At 45.0% G+C, this 17,918-nt stretch overlaps 1 protein-coding gene across 1 annotated transcript in view; it reads right to left on the bottom strand.

The window, feature by feature from the left end:
- Positions 1 to 17,918, bottom strand: part of AR (androgen receptor) — a 152,093-nt gene that overhangs the window by 102,451 nt on the left and 31,724 nt on the right. The window contains exon 2 of the mRNA XM_027839075.1: positions 9,669 to 9,820. Within this exon, the coding sequence (XP_027694876.1) occupies positions 9,669 to 9,820 (152 nt within the window). The remainder of the gene's footprint in view (positions 1 to 9,668; positions 9,821 to 17,918) is intronic.

Below are 17,918 nucleotides of genomic sequence, written 5' to 3'. Positions count from 1 at the left end.
GAAGGGGCAGATGAGAGAGAGAGGAGAGGAGAGAAATTGAGGAATGGAAAGAAAGAGATGGTGGGAGAGAGTGAGAAAGAGAGAGGAGAGAAATTGAGGGATGGAGAGAAAGAAATGGAGGGAGGGAAGGAGGGAGACAGAAAGAGAGAAAGAGAGCGAAAGAGAGATGGGGGTGGGAGAGTAGCTCTCGGTTCCCCAATCAGTAAGATTCAAAGATCTCAAGAAAGCCAATTCGGCGCACCTCAGCAGCAGAATTTCTCGGGTAGTAAAGATATATTGTAAAAATGGGAAAAACAAATCAATAAATGTTCAAGGCAGGTAATAAGATGCCCCCCCACCCCCGCCTTGAAGCAGGGCTGATGAGAGCTGTAAAACAAGTCACACAGCTTTACAGATGGGAGGAGAAAGAAAACACCAATAATGATTTTTTCCAAAGCTACCTTCCTCTCTCAGCCCCTTCAGCTGAAGGTCTAAATGCAGCCGCCTGGGAGCCAGACCCAGCAGGCCTGAAAGGGATGGACACAGGCCTGGTATTGTTCTGGGCAGCTTCTCTCCTCTGCTTTCTACAAACAATGATTTGAGAGCCCACTGCGTGTTACAGCCTAGGGGCCACTCAGATTTAGATCAGAACCTAAGTCTGGCCTGGCCTTATGAAGAATCTGCTAGATGCGGGGGATGTGCAGCAGAACAGACACTGTGCCCAGAATCTGGAGACTGGGCTTAAGGCCCAGCTCAGGCCCTTATCATCAGTGGGGTGAGAGTATACAAATCACTTCACTCTTTAGGTCTCAGCTTCTCTGCTAGGAAATGAGGCCCGGATCCAACATGGAGCCTTCCACAATAAACTAATTATGAGATCAGATGATATATACATGTAAGACAGCCATAGAAAATATTATGTAATCACGACCCGAGGCTGGACCTGTGGTGACACAGTGGACAGAGTGCTGGGCCTGGACTTAGGAAGTTCAAATCCAGCTTCAGACACTTCCTAGCTGTGTGACCCTGAGCAAATCACTTCACCTTCGTTTGCCTCAGTTTCCTCAACTGTAACATAAGGATAATAATAGCACCTACCACCCAGGGTTGTTGTGAACATTATATGAGATAATATTTGTAAACTGTCAACTGCTATCTAAATGTGAGCTGTGGTTATTATTACTACCCCAAAGGTAGCGGTTTACTCTCAATAATCACACCTCACATTTCTGAGTGCCTGTTATCACCTTTACTTTTTTAATGATGCTCAGAGAGTGTGACTTGTCCAAGGTCACACAGAAAAGTGGGCTAAGTCGAACCCAGCTTTCTTCCCTGCCCCCCCCGCCCTGCCCCAAGAATCACAGCAAATCTCAAAGCTGGAAAGAGACTTAGAAACCATGTAGTTCAATACCATCATTTTACAAAAGATAACAACAGGAGAGGCAGTGTGATATGGTATATAGAGTCTTGGAGTCAGGAAGGCCTGGATTTCACGCCAACTCAGAGTAACTATGTAACTAGGTTCTTAGTACAGTGCCTGGCACCTAGTAGGCATCGAATACATGTTTACTGATTAATGGATTATATAACCTCTCTGTGCCCCAGGAACTCCCCAAGACTGACAGATGAGAGAGACAAGACTGATAGATGAGAGAGATACCAATCTGCATCAGTGGAGGGAGTTTCCACACAAGGGAGTTCCCCACATTGGTTAGATCAGAGACTTAGAGCTGAGAGCGCCCTCAAAAACTATCCAGTCCAACATTCTCTTTTTACAGAAGAGGAAACTGAGGCCCAGGGAGGGCAAGTGACTTGCTCCAAGTCTCATGGGTCATAAATGTCAGAAGTGGAATTTGAACCTAGGTCCTCTGGTTCCGGAACCCCTGCTCTCTCCACAGGAGGAGGAAGGAAGAAGGGAGAAGAAGGAGGTGGAGAAGAAGAAGAGGGAGGAAGAGGAGGAGGAGGGAAAGAGGGAGGGGGAAGAGGAGGAGAAGGGAGAGGAAGAGCAGGGGGGATGGGAAAGGGAGAGGGGAAGGGGGAGGGGGAGAAAGAACAACAACAAAGATAAGGACAGTTCCTGTTACTTTCTTCTCACCATCCCTAGAAGACATACAATGTGAGCAATGTTATCTCCCATTCTGCAGATGCGGAGACTGAGGCTCAGAGAGGGCTCACGGCTTGCTTGGGCTCAGTACACTAGGAAGTGTTAGAGCTGGGATTCTAATGCAGCACCCCGGGACTTGTAGTGCAATGTAAACAGCCCTGAATTTGGAGTCAAATGAGCACCCTTGGGGCAAGTCACCACCTCTCTGGGCCTCGATCCTCATTTGTAACAGGAGTGGGGCAGCCCAGGTGACTCTTGGGGGCTCAAAATCTATAATTCTATGTGGCCATAGGCAAATCACCTCACCTCAGTTTCTTCATCTGTAAAATGAGGGAGTTGGAGGCCTTTCCAGCTGTAGATTTAGGAGCCTGTGACCCTCCTCACTGAACTCTGAGGCCAGCTGGGTTTAGAACCCTCCAGGGATCCCTGGCCAAAGGCGCCATGGCTTTTTATAAGAGGCCTAAGGAGGGTGATCCTCCAACCTGTCACTTCTCCCCATGCTTTAAAAATCCTCGTTAGGCCAAGGGCCTAGTGTGAACATCCCTCTGCTGGCTCACCCCAACCCCACCACCTCTTTCCCCCCACTCAGCTCTGGCTCAGTTTCTCGATCAGGAGGCCTTCCCTGCACAGAGTTGGGCTGCAGCCATCCTGGGAATGATAGGACAACCTTCCCCTTTCCTGGTCCAGGGGATCATTTCCCCTGTTTTCCAAAAACAGCAATTTGCTGACCCAGATTTGTAAAACCTCCTGGAAGTCTGCTCATCTCTCTGTCCATTGAATTTGCTCCCTGGCTTCCTCCTGCTCTCTGTCTCACCGGTGGTCGGATCTCTACAACTGCCGAGCCCAGGACAGAGGGACCAGGTAAGTGAGTAGTGGGAGGAGAAACCCACCACATCTGGGGAAATGTTATCCTCATCTTTATCCTTATTATGGATAGGGCACAAAGCCAGCCTGGAGGGCCTGCAGTCAAGCCCTACCTCTGACTCAGGCTGACTGCGGGGCCCTAGGCAAGTCACTGAATCTGTCTGCCTCAGTTTTTTCATCTGTGAAGTGGAGATGATAATATCACTTGTTTGCCAGGGTTATTGTGAGGGTAAAAAAAAAAGAGATAATATTTATAAAGCATTTAGCACAATGCCTGGCACATAGAAAACACTATATAAATGTGAGCTATCATTATTGTTATTAGTATAATATTTCACTTCTCACTATTCCAGGCAATGCATTAAGACTAGCAGGGGCAGAGAGAGTGCCAACCTGCATTAGTAAATGGAATTCCTTCTCTGGGAGTTCCTTTTACAAAATTACAGAAACAGTCCCATTCCATTATTTGTTTATTATCATTATTATTATTGTTGTTGTTGTTGTTATTATTATTATTAGTGATTTCCCTAATATAGGGAATTTCCAGGAGGAACCTCCCTCTGTCACATCTGTGATATTACAGTAAGTTGTCACAATAACAAAAAGATTAATAACATACCATGTCCTCTGGCTCCTTCAGTGCCTTATTATAATAATTACAGTGAGCATTTCTCGATGGTCTTTCGAGCACACTGTCTCTGTTATCTCATTTGATGCTCACAACCACCTCGTGAGGTAAGGTCTAATATTATCCCATTTTGCAGGTGATGAAACCGAGGCTCACAGAGGTCAAGCAACTGGCCTGAGGTCATACAGCTTGTGAGTTTGATAGGCATGGTCTGAAGTTCTTACTCAGCCCCTCTCAAAGGAGGGCACCTTGCCTCTGGCCAGGATGGGAGGCTCCCTCTGAGTACCCTGGGTTCTGAGCCCAAACCTTAGCTCAGGGAGGGGGAGTGACTTACCCTAAGCCACATAGCTAGAGATAGGATGGGACTCAGTTTCCCCAATTCCAGAGTCAGTGCTCCCTGCACTGTACCATTTCAGTTCAGTCATTTTTCAGTCTTGTCTGACTCTCCATGACCCTATTTGGGGTTTTCTTGGCAAAGATACTGGAGTGGTTTGCCATTTCCTTCTCCAGCTCATTTTATAGATGAGGAAACTGAGGCAAACAGGGTGAAGTGATTTGCCCAGGGTCACACAGCTAGAGTCTGAGGCCACTGTATTCTGCTGCTTCTTTCATATATGTATGTGTTCCATAAATATCATTGCCTATTCAGGACCCCATTATCAGGTATGGACAAACTGCAAAGATCCAGACGGCATGATCAAGTCTGTACCCACGGGGAGCTGATTGCCTGGTAATGAGGCTGAGGCCAAGGCATGATGAGTACATGGGCCAGCTGCTCCTGAACATGAAGCAGGCACCTCAGGGACACGGCCAGACCTGAGCAGGTGCCTGAGCACCTGCTAATGACATTAAAGTGCCTCTGAACTCTCATCGTTGAAGCTCCCTCTAAGAGGCCCACTGCTGCAGTGAAGGCCTCAGTTTCCTCCTCTGTAAGATGGGGGGTGTGCTATCAGATTGGCAAACATGACAAAACAGGAAAATGATAAATGCTGGAGAAGATGTGGGAAAATTGGAACACTAATGCATTGTTGGTGGAGTTGTGAAATGATCTAACCATTTTGGAGAACAATTTGGAACTATGCCCAAAGGGCTATAAAAATGTGCATACCCTGTGACCCAGCAATAGCACTTCTAGGGCTGTATCCCAGAGAGATCATACAAATGGGGAAAGGACCCACAGGTACAAAAATATATTTATAGCAGCTCTTTTTGTGGTGGTCAAGAATTGGAAACCGAGGGGATGCCCATCAACTGGGGAATGACTGAAAAAGCTGTGGTATGTGAATGTGATGGAACACTATTGTTCCATAAGAAATGATGAGCAGGTGGATTTCAGAAAAACCTGGGAAGGAAGATGTACATGAACTAATGCTGAGTGAAGTTAGCAGAACCAGAAGAACATTGTACACAGTAACAGCCACGTTGTGCGATGACTGATATTGATAGACTTAACCCTTCTCAGTCATACAACGATCTAAGACAGTTTCAAAAGACTCATGATGGAAAATGCTATCCATATCTAGAGAAAGAATTATGGAGTCTGAATGCAGATTAAAGCAGACTATTTTCTCTCTTTCTCTCTCTTCTTTTTTTGTTTCTGTCTTTCTCACGGTTTTTCCCTTTGGTTCTAATTCTTCTTTACAACATGACTAATATGGAAATATGTTTAATATGATTGTACATGTATAGCCTGTATCAGACTGCATGCTGTCTTGGGGAGGGGGGAGAGGGAAAAATTTAAAACTCAAAGTCTTATAAAAATGTATGTTGAAAACCAAAAAGAAATAAGTAATTTTTTTTTTAAATAAGGTATGTATGTGTGTGTGTGAATTTTCGGAGGTCCCTTCCAGCTCCAGAACTGTGTGACCTTGGGCAAGTCACTTTCCTTCCCTGGGCCTCAGTTTCCTTCCCTGTAAAATGGGAGAAATGAACCTTTCAGGCTTACATGTAGGATTCTATGTGTGATTTTGGCCAGGACACTTCCCTTCCTTGAGCCTCAGTTTCCCCCTCTGTAAAATGGGAGGGGTGATTGGCTGACTTCTGAGATCCCTTTCAGGTTTATATCTAGGATCCTGTGTGCAATTTTGGGCAAGTTCCTCCCCCTCCCTAGGCCTTAGTTTCTTCCCCTGTAAAACGAGGGTGTTGGACCAGCTGGCATCTGAAGTCTAGGTCTGGGATCCGATAATCCTGTTTAATTGTCCCCCCAGTCCTGGGAGGGAGAGAGCCTAAGGTATCTAAGTCCCATTTTTCCAAGGTGAGAGATAAGGTGATCCCCTTGGGAAAAGGCAGAGTCAGCACTGGACGCCAGGTCTCCCAACTCCAGGCCCGATGGCCTTTCCGTACACTACAGCTACCTCAAATCAGAGACTGACTGCTGCAACAGAGCAAACTAGAGGTGGTTCAGGAACAACATTGGGTCTCCATTCTGCTTTTCCATCAGGGAGAAGACAGCTGGCTGAGCATCACCCCCCTCCCTGTCTTGCCTCTGTCCTAGATTCCAGGAACCCACCAATGTTGTTTATGACCCTTACATAAGCCCTGTCTCTGGCTCTAGGTTCAACAGCCCGGGCCAAGCCAAGGAAGGGCTGGATCAGGCACCTGAGTTAAGGCCCAGGGAAGGCTCCCTTTTTTGGGATGACAGCCAATTGTGCTACTTTCTAAAGAAGGTTCTCAGCTTAGAGGAGGAGAGTGAGACGGTAGGGTCCATGCCTCCCTTATCTCTACCACAGAGAAGCCTCTAACAAGACAGGACCACTACTCCTTCCTCAGCACTCCTTGTGAGTGAGTACCTTCAAGCAACCAGAGACCAACTAGATACAGAAAGACACAGAGCTGTGCATTGGCCCAAAAACCAAATGGAAGAAAAAGATCCTGCGGGCCTTAGTGGACTGCAAGCTCAGTCTGTGACACCAGGGAGATGCGGCACATTGATTAGTTCTCAGGCTGTACTCAGTGAGAATAATGTCCAGAATGAGGAAAGCTAGACCATGAGCCTTTGCCCTGGTCAGACCCCACATCTAGAAAATTAAGCTAGGTTCTTGGTGCCATGGTGAAAATCATCAGGCAAAAATGTAGTTCTTAATGGTGCTTTGAAGAATTTCAAGCACCTGTTGGATAGGCATAGTGGGGAGACTCAGTTTGGTTTGTGTTAGATGGGACAGTCAATGAGGGCCCTTCTAGTTTGGATTCTGTAATTTTAGGAAGGATACTGACAAACTGAAGTGCATGAAGGGCAGGATGGTATGGGGGAAATAGAATTAGAGCTGTAGGGCCCTGGTTCAAATCTGACCTCTTCCACTTACTACCTCCGTGGCCCTGGGCAGGTCATTACTCTTCCCTGGGCCTCAGTTTATCATTTGTAAGATGAGCGAGTCAGACTGGAAGGTCCCTTCGAGCTCTAGAATCCCCTGTGTGATCTTGAACAAGTTATTTCCCTTCCCTGGGCCTCAGTTTCCTCTTCTATAAAAGGAGAGCTCCAGCTTTAGAATCCTACATGTGACCTTGGGCAAGTCACTTCTGTAAAATGGGGGAGGGGGACTAAAGGACCTCTCTAGGCCTCCTTCCAGCACTAGTTCTAGGGTCTAGAATATGATAAAAGCAGGATATATAGAGGACAGAAGAGGACACCAAGTTTGGTCAAAGGAATAGGGGACGTGGAGTAGAGAGGTGTTAGAGGAGGAGGAGTATCTGCAGGGCTGTCACATGACTCCAGGAGGCAGGGCAGAGACTGGGACATCAGCAAATGGTAACAGGAAGGCAGATATGGATGCAACAGGAGGTAGAAATTCCCAATGGTTAGAGCTGGCCATCGAGGGAACTTGGGAGGTAGGAAGCTTTTCATCACCCCAGGTATTCAAATTAGAAACTGGGTAGTCTCACTTGATTGTATTCCTAGTGCCTGGCACATATTAATTGCTTAATAAATGGATGTTTCCTGATTGGATGGAATGGTATAAATAGAGGAAAGGGTTGAGATGGCTACTCAAAGCCTTTCAACTCAAAGATTCTGGGCGTTATATTCTGGGCCTGTGCCAGAGAGGAGGGGGAACAGAAGTGCCGATTCCTTGTGGGGGAGGCAGGGGCTTGGAAATGGAGGGGAATCTTTAAGAAGATCCTGCTAATGAGAACTCCTGCCCTCCCAAGAGTGAAAGGGTTATCTCTGGTTTCTAAGGCCCACCAATGGTAGAGACCAAAGGACACACCACCATTATCCATTCTGCCATTTTCGCCTCTCATCTGTTCAACACTTTATGGTTAATATGATCTAGCAGCAATAACCCAGTGAGGAGCACAGGGTCTGAATGACTGTCCTCATTTTATAGATGCGAGAGCAGAGGTTCAAAGAGGACCCAGGACTTTCCTACAATCACATAACTAGCAAGTGGAGGAGCTCAGCCTTGAATCTAGGGCCGCTGATGCCCTCAGTGGAATGCCCACTCCGCTAACCCCAAAGCACTCTGGACCATCATGACAGCACATGTTCCAGATGCCGACAGGCTCCTTGCTTGAAGGAGATGAGGGGCCATCAGTTTTGGTTAACAACAGTCAATAGGGGCAGCTAGGTGGCGCTGCAGTGGATAGAGCTCTGGGCCTGGAGCCAGAAAGACCTGAGTACAAATTTGGCCTCAAACACTTTCTAGTTGTGTGACCCTGGGAAAATTGTGTTTGCCTCAGTTTCTTCATTTGTCAATGAGCTTCAGAAGGAAATGTCAAACCACTCCAGTATCTCTGTCAAGAAAACCCCAAATGGGGTCACGAAGAGTTGGACACAACTGAAAAATGACTTAACAGCAACAGTCAACAACCTTTTGGCAGGGTGATCTGGAGACTCTTCAGAATGGGAGCTTTTCTTCCCATCCCACCCCACTGTTGCCCTCTTCTCTGGGGGTGGCCCTGCCTCTTAGAATCTTGGCTTTCCTGTAAGCCTCAGGTCAAGCTCCCCTTTCCCTTTCCTGATCTTCCTTCTGCCTCAGCCCCTATAGCCACTAGGACCTTCCCTTCTAAGGTTCTGTTCTACCTTCTCTCCACGTATCTTGTCCTGATGCATGGCTTCCCCATTAGAATGTAAGCTCCTTGAGGACAGGCACTATTGGATTTTTGTAACCCCAGTGCCTGGTATGTAAGCACTTAATACATCCTCCCTGTTGACTGACTGAGAGTCAACAGGAATGAAAATAGCTAGCAAGTTGGTGCGGCAGAAAGATTGATAAATTGGGGTGTGAGAAGGGCTGGGTTCAAATCTCAGACCTGCTACTATCTAGTGTGGAGCATGAGCAAACTGCTGCTGATAGAGTTAGTGTGGTGCAGTGGCTTTTGATTTGGAACCTGGGTTTGAATCTAGGCTCTAACACACATTACCTGCATGACTTTAGGCAAGTCCCTTGACCTCTGAGCATCAGTTTCCCCCTCTGTAGAATGAGAAAACCAGACCAGATGACTTCCAAAGTCCCTTCCAGCTCTAGATCTAGGAAGGACCCTATGTGTGACCTTAGACAAGTCCCTTCCCTTTCCTGGGCCTCAGTTTCTTCCTCTATCAAAATGGAGCTACTACCCCAAATCACAGGATGATGGTGAGGAAGATGTTTGTAAACCTCGCAATGCTATTGCCATGGGCTCTGCTAGTGTTCTGAAGGCTGGTAATGGGCCCCCCAACAGATAGCAGGAGTTTATTGTGGTCAGAGGAAGAAGGTGGGGAACCTTTTTAGGAGCCTTCTGTCTATAGATCCTGCCAACAAATAGACTTCCTCCTTCTCAAGGCTTTGGAGAGAAATCCAAGTGGAAAGGAATTGAAATCTTTTTTCAATCCTCCATTGTCTTTCATCTCAGTGATAGAGTCCCAAAGGGCAGCTGGGACCACGTGCATTTCTCTGTCTACCTCACAGGGTTCTGCCTGAGCCAGGGAAAAGCCACTGTTGGCACAGCCATCAGTGCCAGGTGGAGCAGTGCTGGAGGCCCCTCCATGTCAGAGGAACTGACCTTCCAAGAGAGGCCCAGCCAAGGCCTCAGAAGCCTAGGGAATTCTGGAGCAGGAGGGCCGCTATCAGTACCAGGAGTGGAAAAGGAAGACATAGGGAAGATGGAAGGCCCGTTTACCTTCTGCTGCTCGCTTGAAGAAGACTTTGCAGCTGCCGCAGGTGAGTGCCCCATAGTGACAGCCCGAAGCTTCATCGCCACAGATAAGACAGGTCTTTTGTGGTGGAAAGTAATAGTCAATGGGCAACACATGGTCCCTGGCAGCTTCCAATCTGGAAAGGAAGGGTACAGACAAGGAGACATACATCAGAAAGTGGCAGAATCAAAAAGGCCAAGACAGAATACTCCCAGGATTCTCTGTGTGACATGACTACTCCTCTCTGCTCAGGGGAGTTGGCCATGAAGGAACTGGGGAATTTTCTCAAACAAAGGGCTGGATTGGGTTTTGGAGTATTGAACAGCATGACAAGGTCAGGTGATACCTCAGGGGCAGTGGTTCATAAACTCAATAAATTACTAGGGCAAGGACTCCTTTTTTGACAAGAAGTTCTGGGAAAACTGGAAAGCAGTTTGGCAGAAATTAGATTTAAATCATCATTTTCCACCATATACCATAATAATCTCAAAATGGATATGGAATTTGAATGTAAAAGGTAACACCATAAAAAATTAGAAGAGAATGAGATCAGGTCACAATATGTTTAGGGGGAGAATTCTTAACTAAAAAGGAATATAGAAGATCGAAAAAGATAAAAAGACAATTTTGATTACATGAAATATAATTTTTTTGCACAAATAAAATGAAGACAGAACCAGAAAAGAAATAGCAGAGAGGGAAAGTCTCAGAAATCACTGATGAAACCCACAATACAGTGGACTGATGCAAATATAGGATGCCCCAAATCCATTCCCCAATAACTGGCCAAAGGATATTAAAAAAAGTTTTCAAAAGAAACATATATGGCTACATGAAAAATGCTCCAAATCACTAATAGGAAGAGAAATGTAAATGGAAACAACTCTGAAGATTCACCTCACACTCACCAAATTGCAACAGATGACAAAAGATGGGAATAGCCCATGTTGAATTTGTTTTAAAATATTCACATAACTTTTTCGACATAATTAGTTTCCTTTGTATTCCTATGTATTTTAATTTATGCATTTAAAAACAAGATTTTGAAAAGAGGACCATAGACTTCATCAGAATGACTACCTTCTATGGGATCTTAGACAAAAAATGTTGAGAACCTCTGGTCTTAATGGCCACTATTCTGGGAACCAGAAAGGTCACATCATGGTGTTCTTTTTTGGAGCACAGAATAAGATTCCTGTGCTCTAATGGTCCCTTGGTCCAAGTGCCTGCACCCCAGGAGACTGAATTTAAAAGATTACAGATGTAGGGGTTCTTCACCTTTTGGGTGCCATGGACACCTTGAGTGAAGCCTGTAGACCCCTTCTCAGGAGAATATTTTCAAATGCATAAAATGAAGTACAGAGAATTATAAAGGAAACTAATTATATTGAAACACACTAATTAGAATTATTTTTAAGAATCAAGTTCACAGACTAAGTTAAGAAGCCCTGCTCTGGAGGTATCTGGAGAAGAGAGTGAGTCCTCAAATCTTCAAAGCAAGGTCTTTTCTAATCTCCCTATGGCATTGAGAACTCAACAATCAGTCTCAACTGTCACAGAGAACTTTCTATACCTATCTACATACACTGGTCTGGACCTGTTCTTTCATCTGGATAGGGAACTCCTACTGTGTAAATTCCCTCTGCTAATGTAGACTGACCCAAGGGCTACAATTTCTGGTTTTCGCAAACTGTCTGGGGGCCCTAAAAGGTAAAGTGACTTGACTAGGGTCACACAGACAGTAGGTGTCAGAGGTGAGACTTGAACCCTGGTTTCCCGGTTCTGAGGCCTGCTCTCTATTTGCTACACCACGTTGCCTCATTATTCAATTTAATTCAGCAGACATTTATTAACCACAAGATACGTTGCTAGGTGTTGAGTGGCAAAGAAAAAGCAATGAAAAAGATAGTTTCTACCTCAAGAAAGGTTCATTCTACTGGGAGGAAATGACATATGCAAATGACATGTACACAAATATATTCCAAGCAATTTTGTCATGGAAAAAGGCTATCAACTAGCAGGGGGCAGGAAAAGGCCTCATGCAGGAGGTAGCACTTGAGCTGAACTTTGAAGGAAACTAGAGATTCTAAGAGGTGAAGGTGAAGAGAATGGGCATTCCAGGCATGGGGGACAGCCTATGCAAAGCCCTGGAGATGGGAGGTAGAATGTCATGTGTAAGGAACAGCAAGAAAGTCTTTCTATTGTAGAATATGTGAAATGGACTAATGTATGGATGTGTGATAAGGCCAGAAAGGCAAGTTGGAGTCAGGCTGGGAAGGCATTTAAATGTTTGGGAGGGGAGTTTGTGTTTGTAGTAAGGAATCACTGATGCATCTTGGTAGGTATCATACGTATTTCCTACTTTAAATTAGACAACTCATTCTCTGATTATTAAAATCTAGTGAGGCATAAAACAAGGAGATGTACCTCCAGGACTTGATTGCTGTGAATAATTAATCCTGTGAAGTGGTCACACGTATTTCAGTTCACACTATTTGATGTTATCATGATGTAAAATAGGGTAATTGGTTTCAGCTCAGTGGAAATATGCAGTGTGAATTTGAATAATGGGCTCACTTAAGGATTGATTATTTGCATTAATCAGGTCTTGGCTGTATACTCAGCAAAAAAAGTTTCCCCCTATAATGGAGGAGGAAAGGCAAAAAGCTCATAAAGGGGAATGACCCCCTATGGATGGCTGGATCTTTAAGATGCTCCTGCCCGTGGATGACATTGTGCCCATTATGTTCAGGCAACTATTCACACAGGAAAAACCAAGTGGATGAAGAATGCCTACTGTCTAGACTAAGATAAGTAGTTGTGTGGACAACATGTAGAATTTGTCATCAATAATAATAATAATAACAATAATAGTTATATAACACTTTAAGAATTTTCAAAGCATCTTACATGTATATATATATTTTATATTTTTTTAATCTTCAAAAATGACTATGAGGTAGGTACTATTCTTATTTTAATTTTACAGATGAGGAAACTAAGACTTGGAGAGGTTAAATGATCTGGCCAGAGTCACAGAGCTAGATGATTTCTGAGGAAAGATTCGAAGCCAAGACTTCCTGAGTCCAAGTCCAATATTCTGACTGCTATGCTGTATTTCCATCTATCTGGGATGAACAATACCAGTAGGCAGGACAGGGGGACAGGGGGAGGAAATGAGAATTATTGAATCTGAGGCTCATCCGATGGTGGGCATGAGCAGGCAACAATACGTGACAAACAAAGAATGACATCAGAGAAGTGGTGGTGGCCATGATGTCCTTAGAGAAAGAGATGACTAGAAAAAGATATGGGGGGGTGGTGTTACGTAGAGAAGAGTGAAAAACAACTAATGAAGAGCCAGAGTGCTCCCTTGGTATCTATTCAATGTCAAAGGCCTAATTTAGCACCTTGGGCAGGTCTCCTATGACAAACTTATGGGAGAACACGGATGAGAGAAGGTTGCACAGGATGGACAGAAATGGATGGGTCGCAACTTGCATCTGAGTTGATGAGATCACTCGTTCACTGAAATACTAGAGTACCAGAAGATCAGACTGAATCACTAATATAAGGAGACGGGGGAAAGGCCATCACAGCCAGAGCCTGAAACACAAGCCCATCAGGTTGTTTACTCTGAAGATGTGGCCCATGTGTGGGCTCCAGCAGTCAGGGTGAGCGAAAGCTCCAGGCACATCAGTCTTCTGCTGCTGTTATTTCAGAAGATGTTACTTGTATGGGAGTATTTTCCAACTTCTCTATTTGCTGCAAATTTAACGACTACAAATGTGGCAAATTTCATGCCACTTGGAAGCTGTGAGGTAAGGGAGTTATGCCAAAAACAACTTGAGCTGCCATCTTGCCAACCACGGGAACCAAAAGTATTAATTCCCTCCAGTTATATTTGAAAGTGTGGCAACATGAAGTAGCAATGAGAGAACTGGTTTAAGGATCAGGAAGACCTGTGTTCAAATATGACACAGTCTGGCCGCATGACCCGGGATCAGGAAGTCCTGAGTTAAAATCCAGCTTCAGACACTTACTAGCTATGTGACCCTGGGCAAGTCACTTAACCCTGGGTGCCTCAGTTTCCTCATCTGTAAAATGGAGATTATAAAAGCACCTCCCAGGGTTGCTGTGGAGATCAAATGTGGAGAGCAGTTGGTATAGCATCTGGCACATAATAGGTGCTTTATAAATGCTAGCTACTATTATTGTTGTTGTTATTATTATCATGGCACTGTCCCAGGAAGATCCCTAAGACCAAGTTGCAGAGAAGGCGCTAACCTTAGAGTGGGAGAAAGAGTTGCTGCATTTAGGAGTCCCCTATACAAAATCCAGATGACTGAGTGCATAGATAAGAGCAGTAGCCTTGGAAGACCTGATTCAAATCCTGCCTCAGATAATTACTGGCTGGGTGACTGAGCAAGTCATCTCAGTTTTCTCATCTACAAAATGGGGATAATAATAGTCCCCCCCCCATAGGGTTATTGTGAGAAATACACACACACACACACACACACACACACGCATATATATATATACATACATACACACACACGCATATACACAGAGTATGCTGTAAGCCTGATGATGTGAAAAAAGACTTCCTTATACATGCCCCAGGGAATTCGGTGACAAAAAGAAAGGCTCAAAAAGCTTCCAAATATTTTGTAACTGTACTTTCTGTGGCTGCGAAGATCAAAGTAGATACCCATCAATTGGAGAATAGCTAAACAATTGTGGTCTACTAAGGTAAATGGAAGATTACTGTGATACAAGAAATGACAAATGTGAAGGATTTGGAGATGAGCTGCTGTGGAATCAAGTGATCCAGACAGGAACTTGGCAACATAAATAATGACAACCACCATGGAAATGAAAGGAATAACAGAATGCTATAAAATAATAATGGCCACTCTTGGCCCCAAGGAAGATCTATGAAAAGACACCTGTCTAGCTATTTTTTTTTTTTGCAGACTCTGGGTGTGGAGAACTGCATAGAAAATTCGACTTTGTCGATATGGAGGTTAGTTTTACTGAACTGCTTCCCCCTTCCCCTTCCCTTTTTCAAATTCCCATAATGAGGGATGGTTCTCTGTGAGGAAGAGGAGAATGAGATACAATAGAAAATGTAGGTGACAGAAAAACCAAAATATATTAATAACAACATTTTAAAATAAGGCTTCCTGACCAAAACTGGCTTCCACCTGGCTCTCCCATTTTCCTGTGTTGCCTGGCAGGGGCACAGCATAGTCCTCAAAGTCAAAATGATTCTGAGTGAGGCAGCCCTGGCAGGAAACGTATCATCTGGAACTCAACTTTTAGCTCTAAAACCTCCAAATGCTTCCTTCCAGATTCTCTCTCCAAGCAGGTTGTTTAAGCACTCTCTTCTCTCACATACCTCAAAGTTAGCACTCTGATCAAGCAAACATCCAGCTGAATGCTCCAAGTTCAACAAAAAAATCAACAAGAGGAGCCATGTCTGGTCTAGAGGAAGCCACCTGACTACTCCCAGGCCCACATTTCTCTATATATGACCTTCCTGGGAGGTATCTCAGTAACGATTAGGGTTGTACTGTCCCCAAGAGGAATGGACCAAATATCTTCCTAGGTCTTCATGAACCCAAATGTCTTAAAAAATTTTCAACTAAATGGTTTGCTCATGTGTACGATGAGAGAATTGGACAAGACCCAACAAACAAACATTTATAAAGTACCCATTATTCATGTACCAGGCACAATGATACAAAAAACAAAGGGAGACAGTTCCTGTCCTCAAGGAGTATGGGTTCCATTGGGAAAGATATAACATGTGCACAGGAAAGTAAATAGGAATTACATATGAAATAAAGACAGAGTGATGGGGAATGAGGCAGCGTACCAATCAAGAAAGGCCTCATGAAGGAGAAGGGACTAAAGCTGAGCCTTGAAGGGACCTAGGGGTTCTCAGAAGTGGCCATGAGGAGGGAGAGTATAAAAGGCATGGGCCACAGACGGGAGAGAGATGGAGGGTCAAGGAGGTAACGTTGGCTGGAACACAGAATGTACGAGAAGGGAGACTATGTAGTCAGAGCAGAAAGAGAAGATGGAACCAGAAAGCATGAATGGCTTGAAATGCCAAGCAGAGGAGTCTGTATCTTTTCCCAGAGGCAAAAGGGTACCAGTGAGATTTCTTGAGCAGGAAGGTAGCATGCTCAGACCTGGCTTTCACTTGGCAGCTCTATGAAGGATGGATTGGAGAATGGAAAGACTGGAGGGGGTGTGTGTGTGTGTGTGTGTGTAGGGAGGACCAAGTAGCAGGCTATTGTAATAGTCTAAGTGAGAGCTAATCAGGGTCAGAACTCAATGGAAAATCCAAATCATCTTATTAGTTGAATTTACCTCAAAGATCAAAACCAAGTACAATTGAATCCTTCCCTGGGTGACAAATCAAGGGAAGCCAGTATAGAGGGGGCTGAATTGGGGTGGGGGAGATCACAGAGGCCATTTAGTCCAGCCTCTCAGGAAACCAAGGTACAGTGGGGGGAAGGGATTTGCCCATGGTCATAATAAGATCCTAATCTAGAAAAGACTTTGAAGGCCAGGGGGCCAAGCGTCTCCCTCATTTTACAGAAGAGGACACTGTGGCCCAAGGAAGGGAAGTGACTTGGCCAAGGTCATGACTAGCATCACAGATCTCGAACTAGGCCAAATAGTCTAACCCCCCTCATTTTACAAAGGTAGAAACTGAGGCCCAGGGAGGGGAAGAGACTGGCCTAACCATGGTCACATGGATAAATTTCAGAGGCAAGATCTGAACTGACATTCTCTGACTCCAGAATCAGTGGTCTTCCCCAAGGACCATGCTGCCTTCTTTTTTCTGGGCCTCAGCTGCTTCTTTCTATAACATGAGTTTGGACAAGATGAGATAATACAGTCTTTAAAGGCCCTTTTAGAATTCCCAAATCTAGGTTTTTCAGTTAGTCGTCTCTTTACACCCCAGGAGGTCAGATCCTGTGTTAGTCTTCCTCACCCTTTACCCAGGCATAGCTCTGAGAGTAGATATGGGCTTAATTAATGCCTTCAGTGACATTACTAGTAATGGCAGTGAGAAAGAAACAGGGACCTCAAAGCAGAATCAGATAACCATCATCCCACCCCTTCCCCCCAAAAAATTAAGGAAAAGGAAACACCAACCTAGTCTCCTTATCCCATTCCACCTTCACCATGTTGGACTCAATGCTCTGGCAAAGGGCCAGAATGCAATGGGGGAGAAGTGTTCTGGCAAGGCTCCCTTCCCAGGGAGTACAGACCACCCAACAGACAAAGACACGCAGAACTTCAGCCTGGCTTTAGATACTCTGGGTGCATGGCTGCGTACTGGAGCCTCATCTAGGGCTCAGGACCTAGGGCCTGCAAGGCAAATGGTATCTGCTGTGGGAACATCCTGGTGAGATCCTGGTATGTATATGTATACACAGGCAAGGACATATGCACTTGGTGCGTGACACCCCCCCACCCCCCACCCCCCACCTTTCTAAGTTCACTGGCTCAGGATTTTCCCTTCTCTTTCTGGAGCTCTGACCTGCTTCGTCAATTGCAAAGGCAGTAAGAGCTAAGAGGAACAGAGGGAGGAGAACCAGAACCATGGCTGAGTCTTGAGGCAACTCTAACTGCCTGTGGGATTCGAGCCAAATCACTCTCTCATTCTGTGCCTCAGTTTTCTCCTCTGTAAAAAGAGTTGGTGCACTAAATCAAGAGTTCCTGACTTTTTTTTTTTGCCTTTTACATTCTGGACAATGCAGGACACTGACCAGTCTGGGGAAGCCTATGGACCCCCTTCTTACTATCATGGGTTTAAATGCATAACACAAAATATCCAGGATTACAAAAGAAACCAATTATATTCATAGTTATCAGAATATTAAAAACAATTCACAGACCCCAGGCTAAGAGCCCCTGTACTCTATTAGATGATGTCTAAGGGCCCTCCCAGCTCTGGCATTGTGTGTTCTAAGGTTCCTCGCATTTCTGACAGTCTCTGTTCTAAGGCATTCCATGTTCTAAGGTTCCTCCCAGCTCTGACATTACATGATCTAAAGCGCCTCCCAGCTCTGGCATTGCATGTTCTAAGGTTCCTCCCAGTTCTGACATTCCATGATCTCAAGCCCCAACCAGCTCTGCCATTCTCTGTTCTAAGGCATTCTATGCTCTAAGGTCCCTCCCAAGCCTATCAGCTCATTAAGAACGCT

This window comes from Vombatus ursinus, unplaced genomic scaffold, assembly GCF_900497805.2.
Source record: "Vombatus ursinus unplaced genomic scaffold, bare-nosed wombat genome assembly UNPS02004677.1, whole genome shotgun sequence".
In the NCBI taxonomy this organism is placed as follows: Eukaryota; Metazoa; Chordata; class Mammalia; order Diprotodontia; family Vombatidae; genus Vombatus; species Vombatus ursinus.
This window is presented reverse-complemented; position numbering and strand designations above follow the sequence as displayed.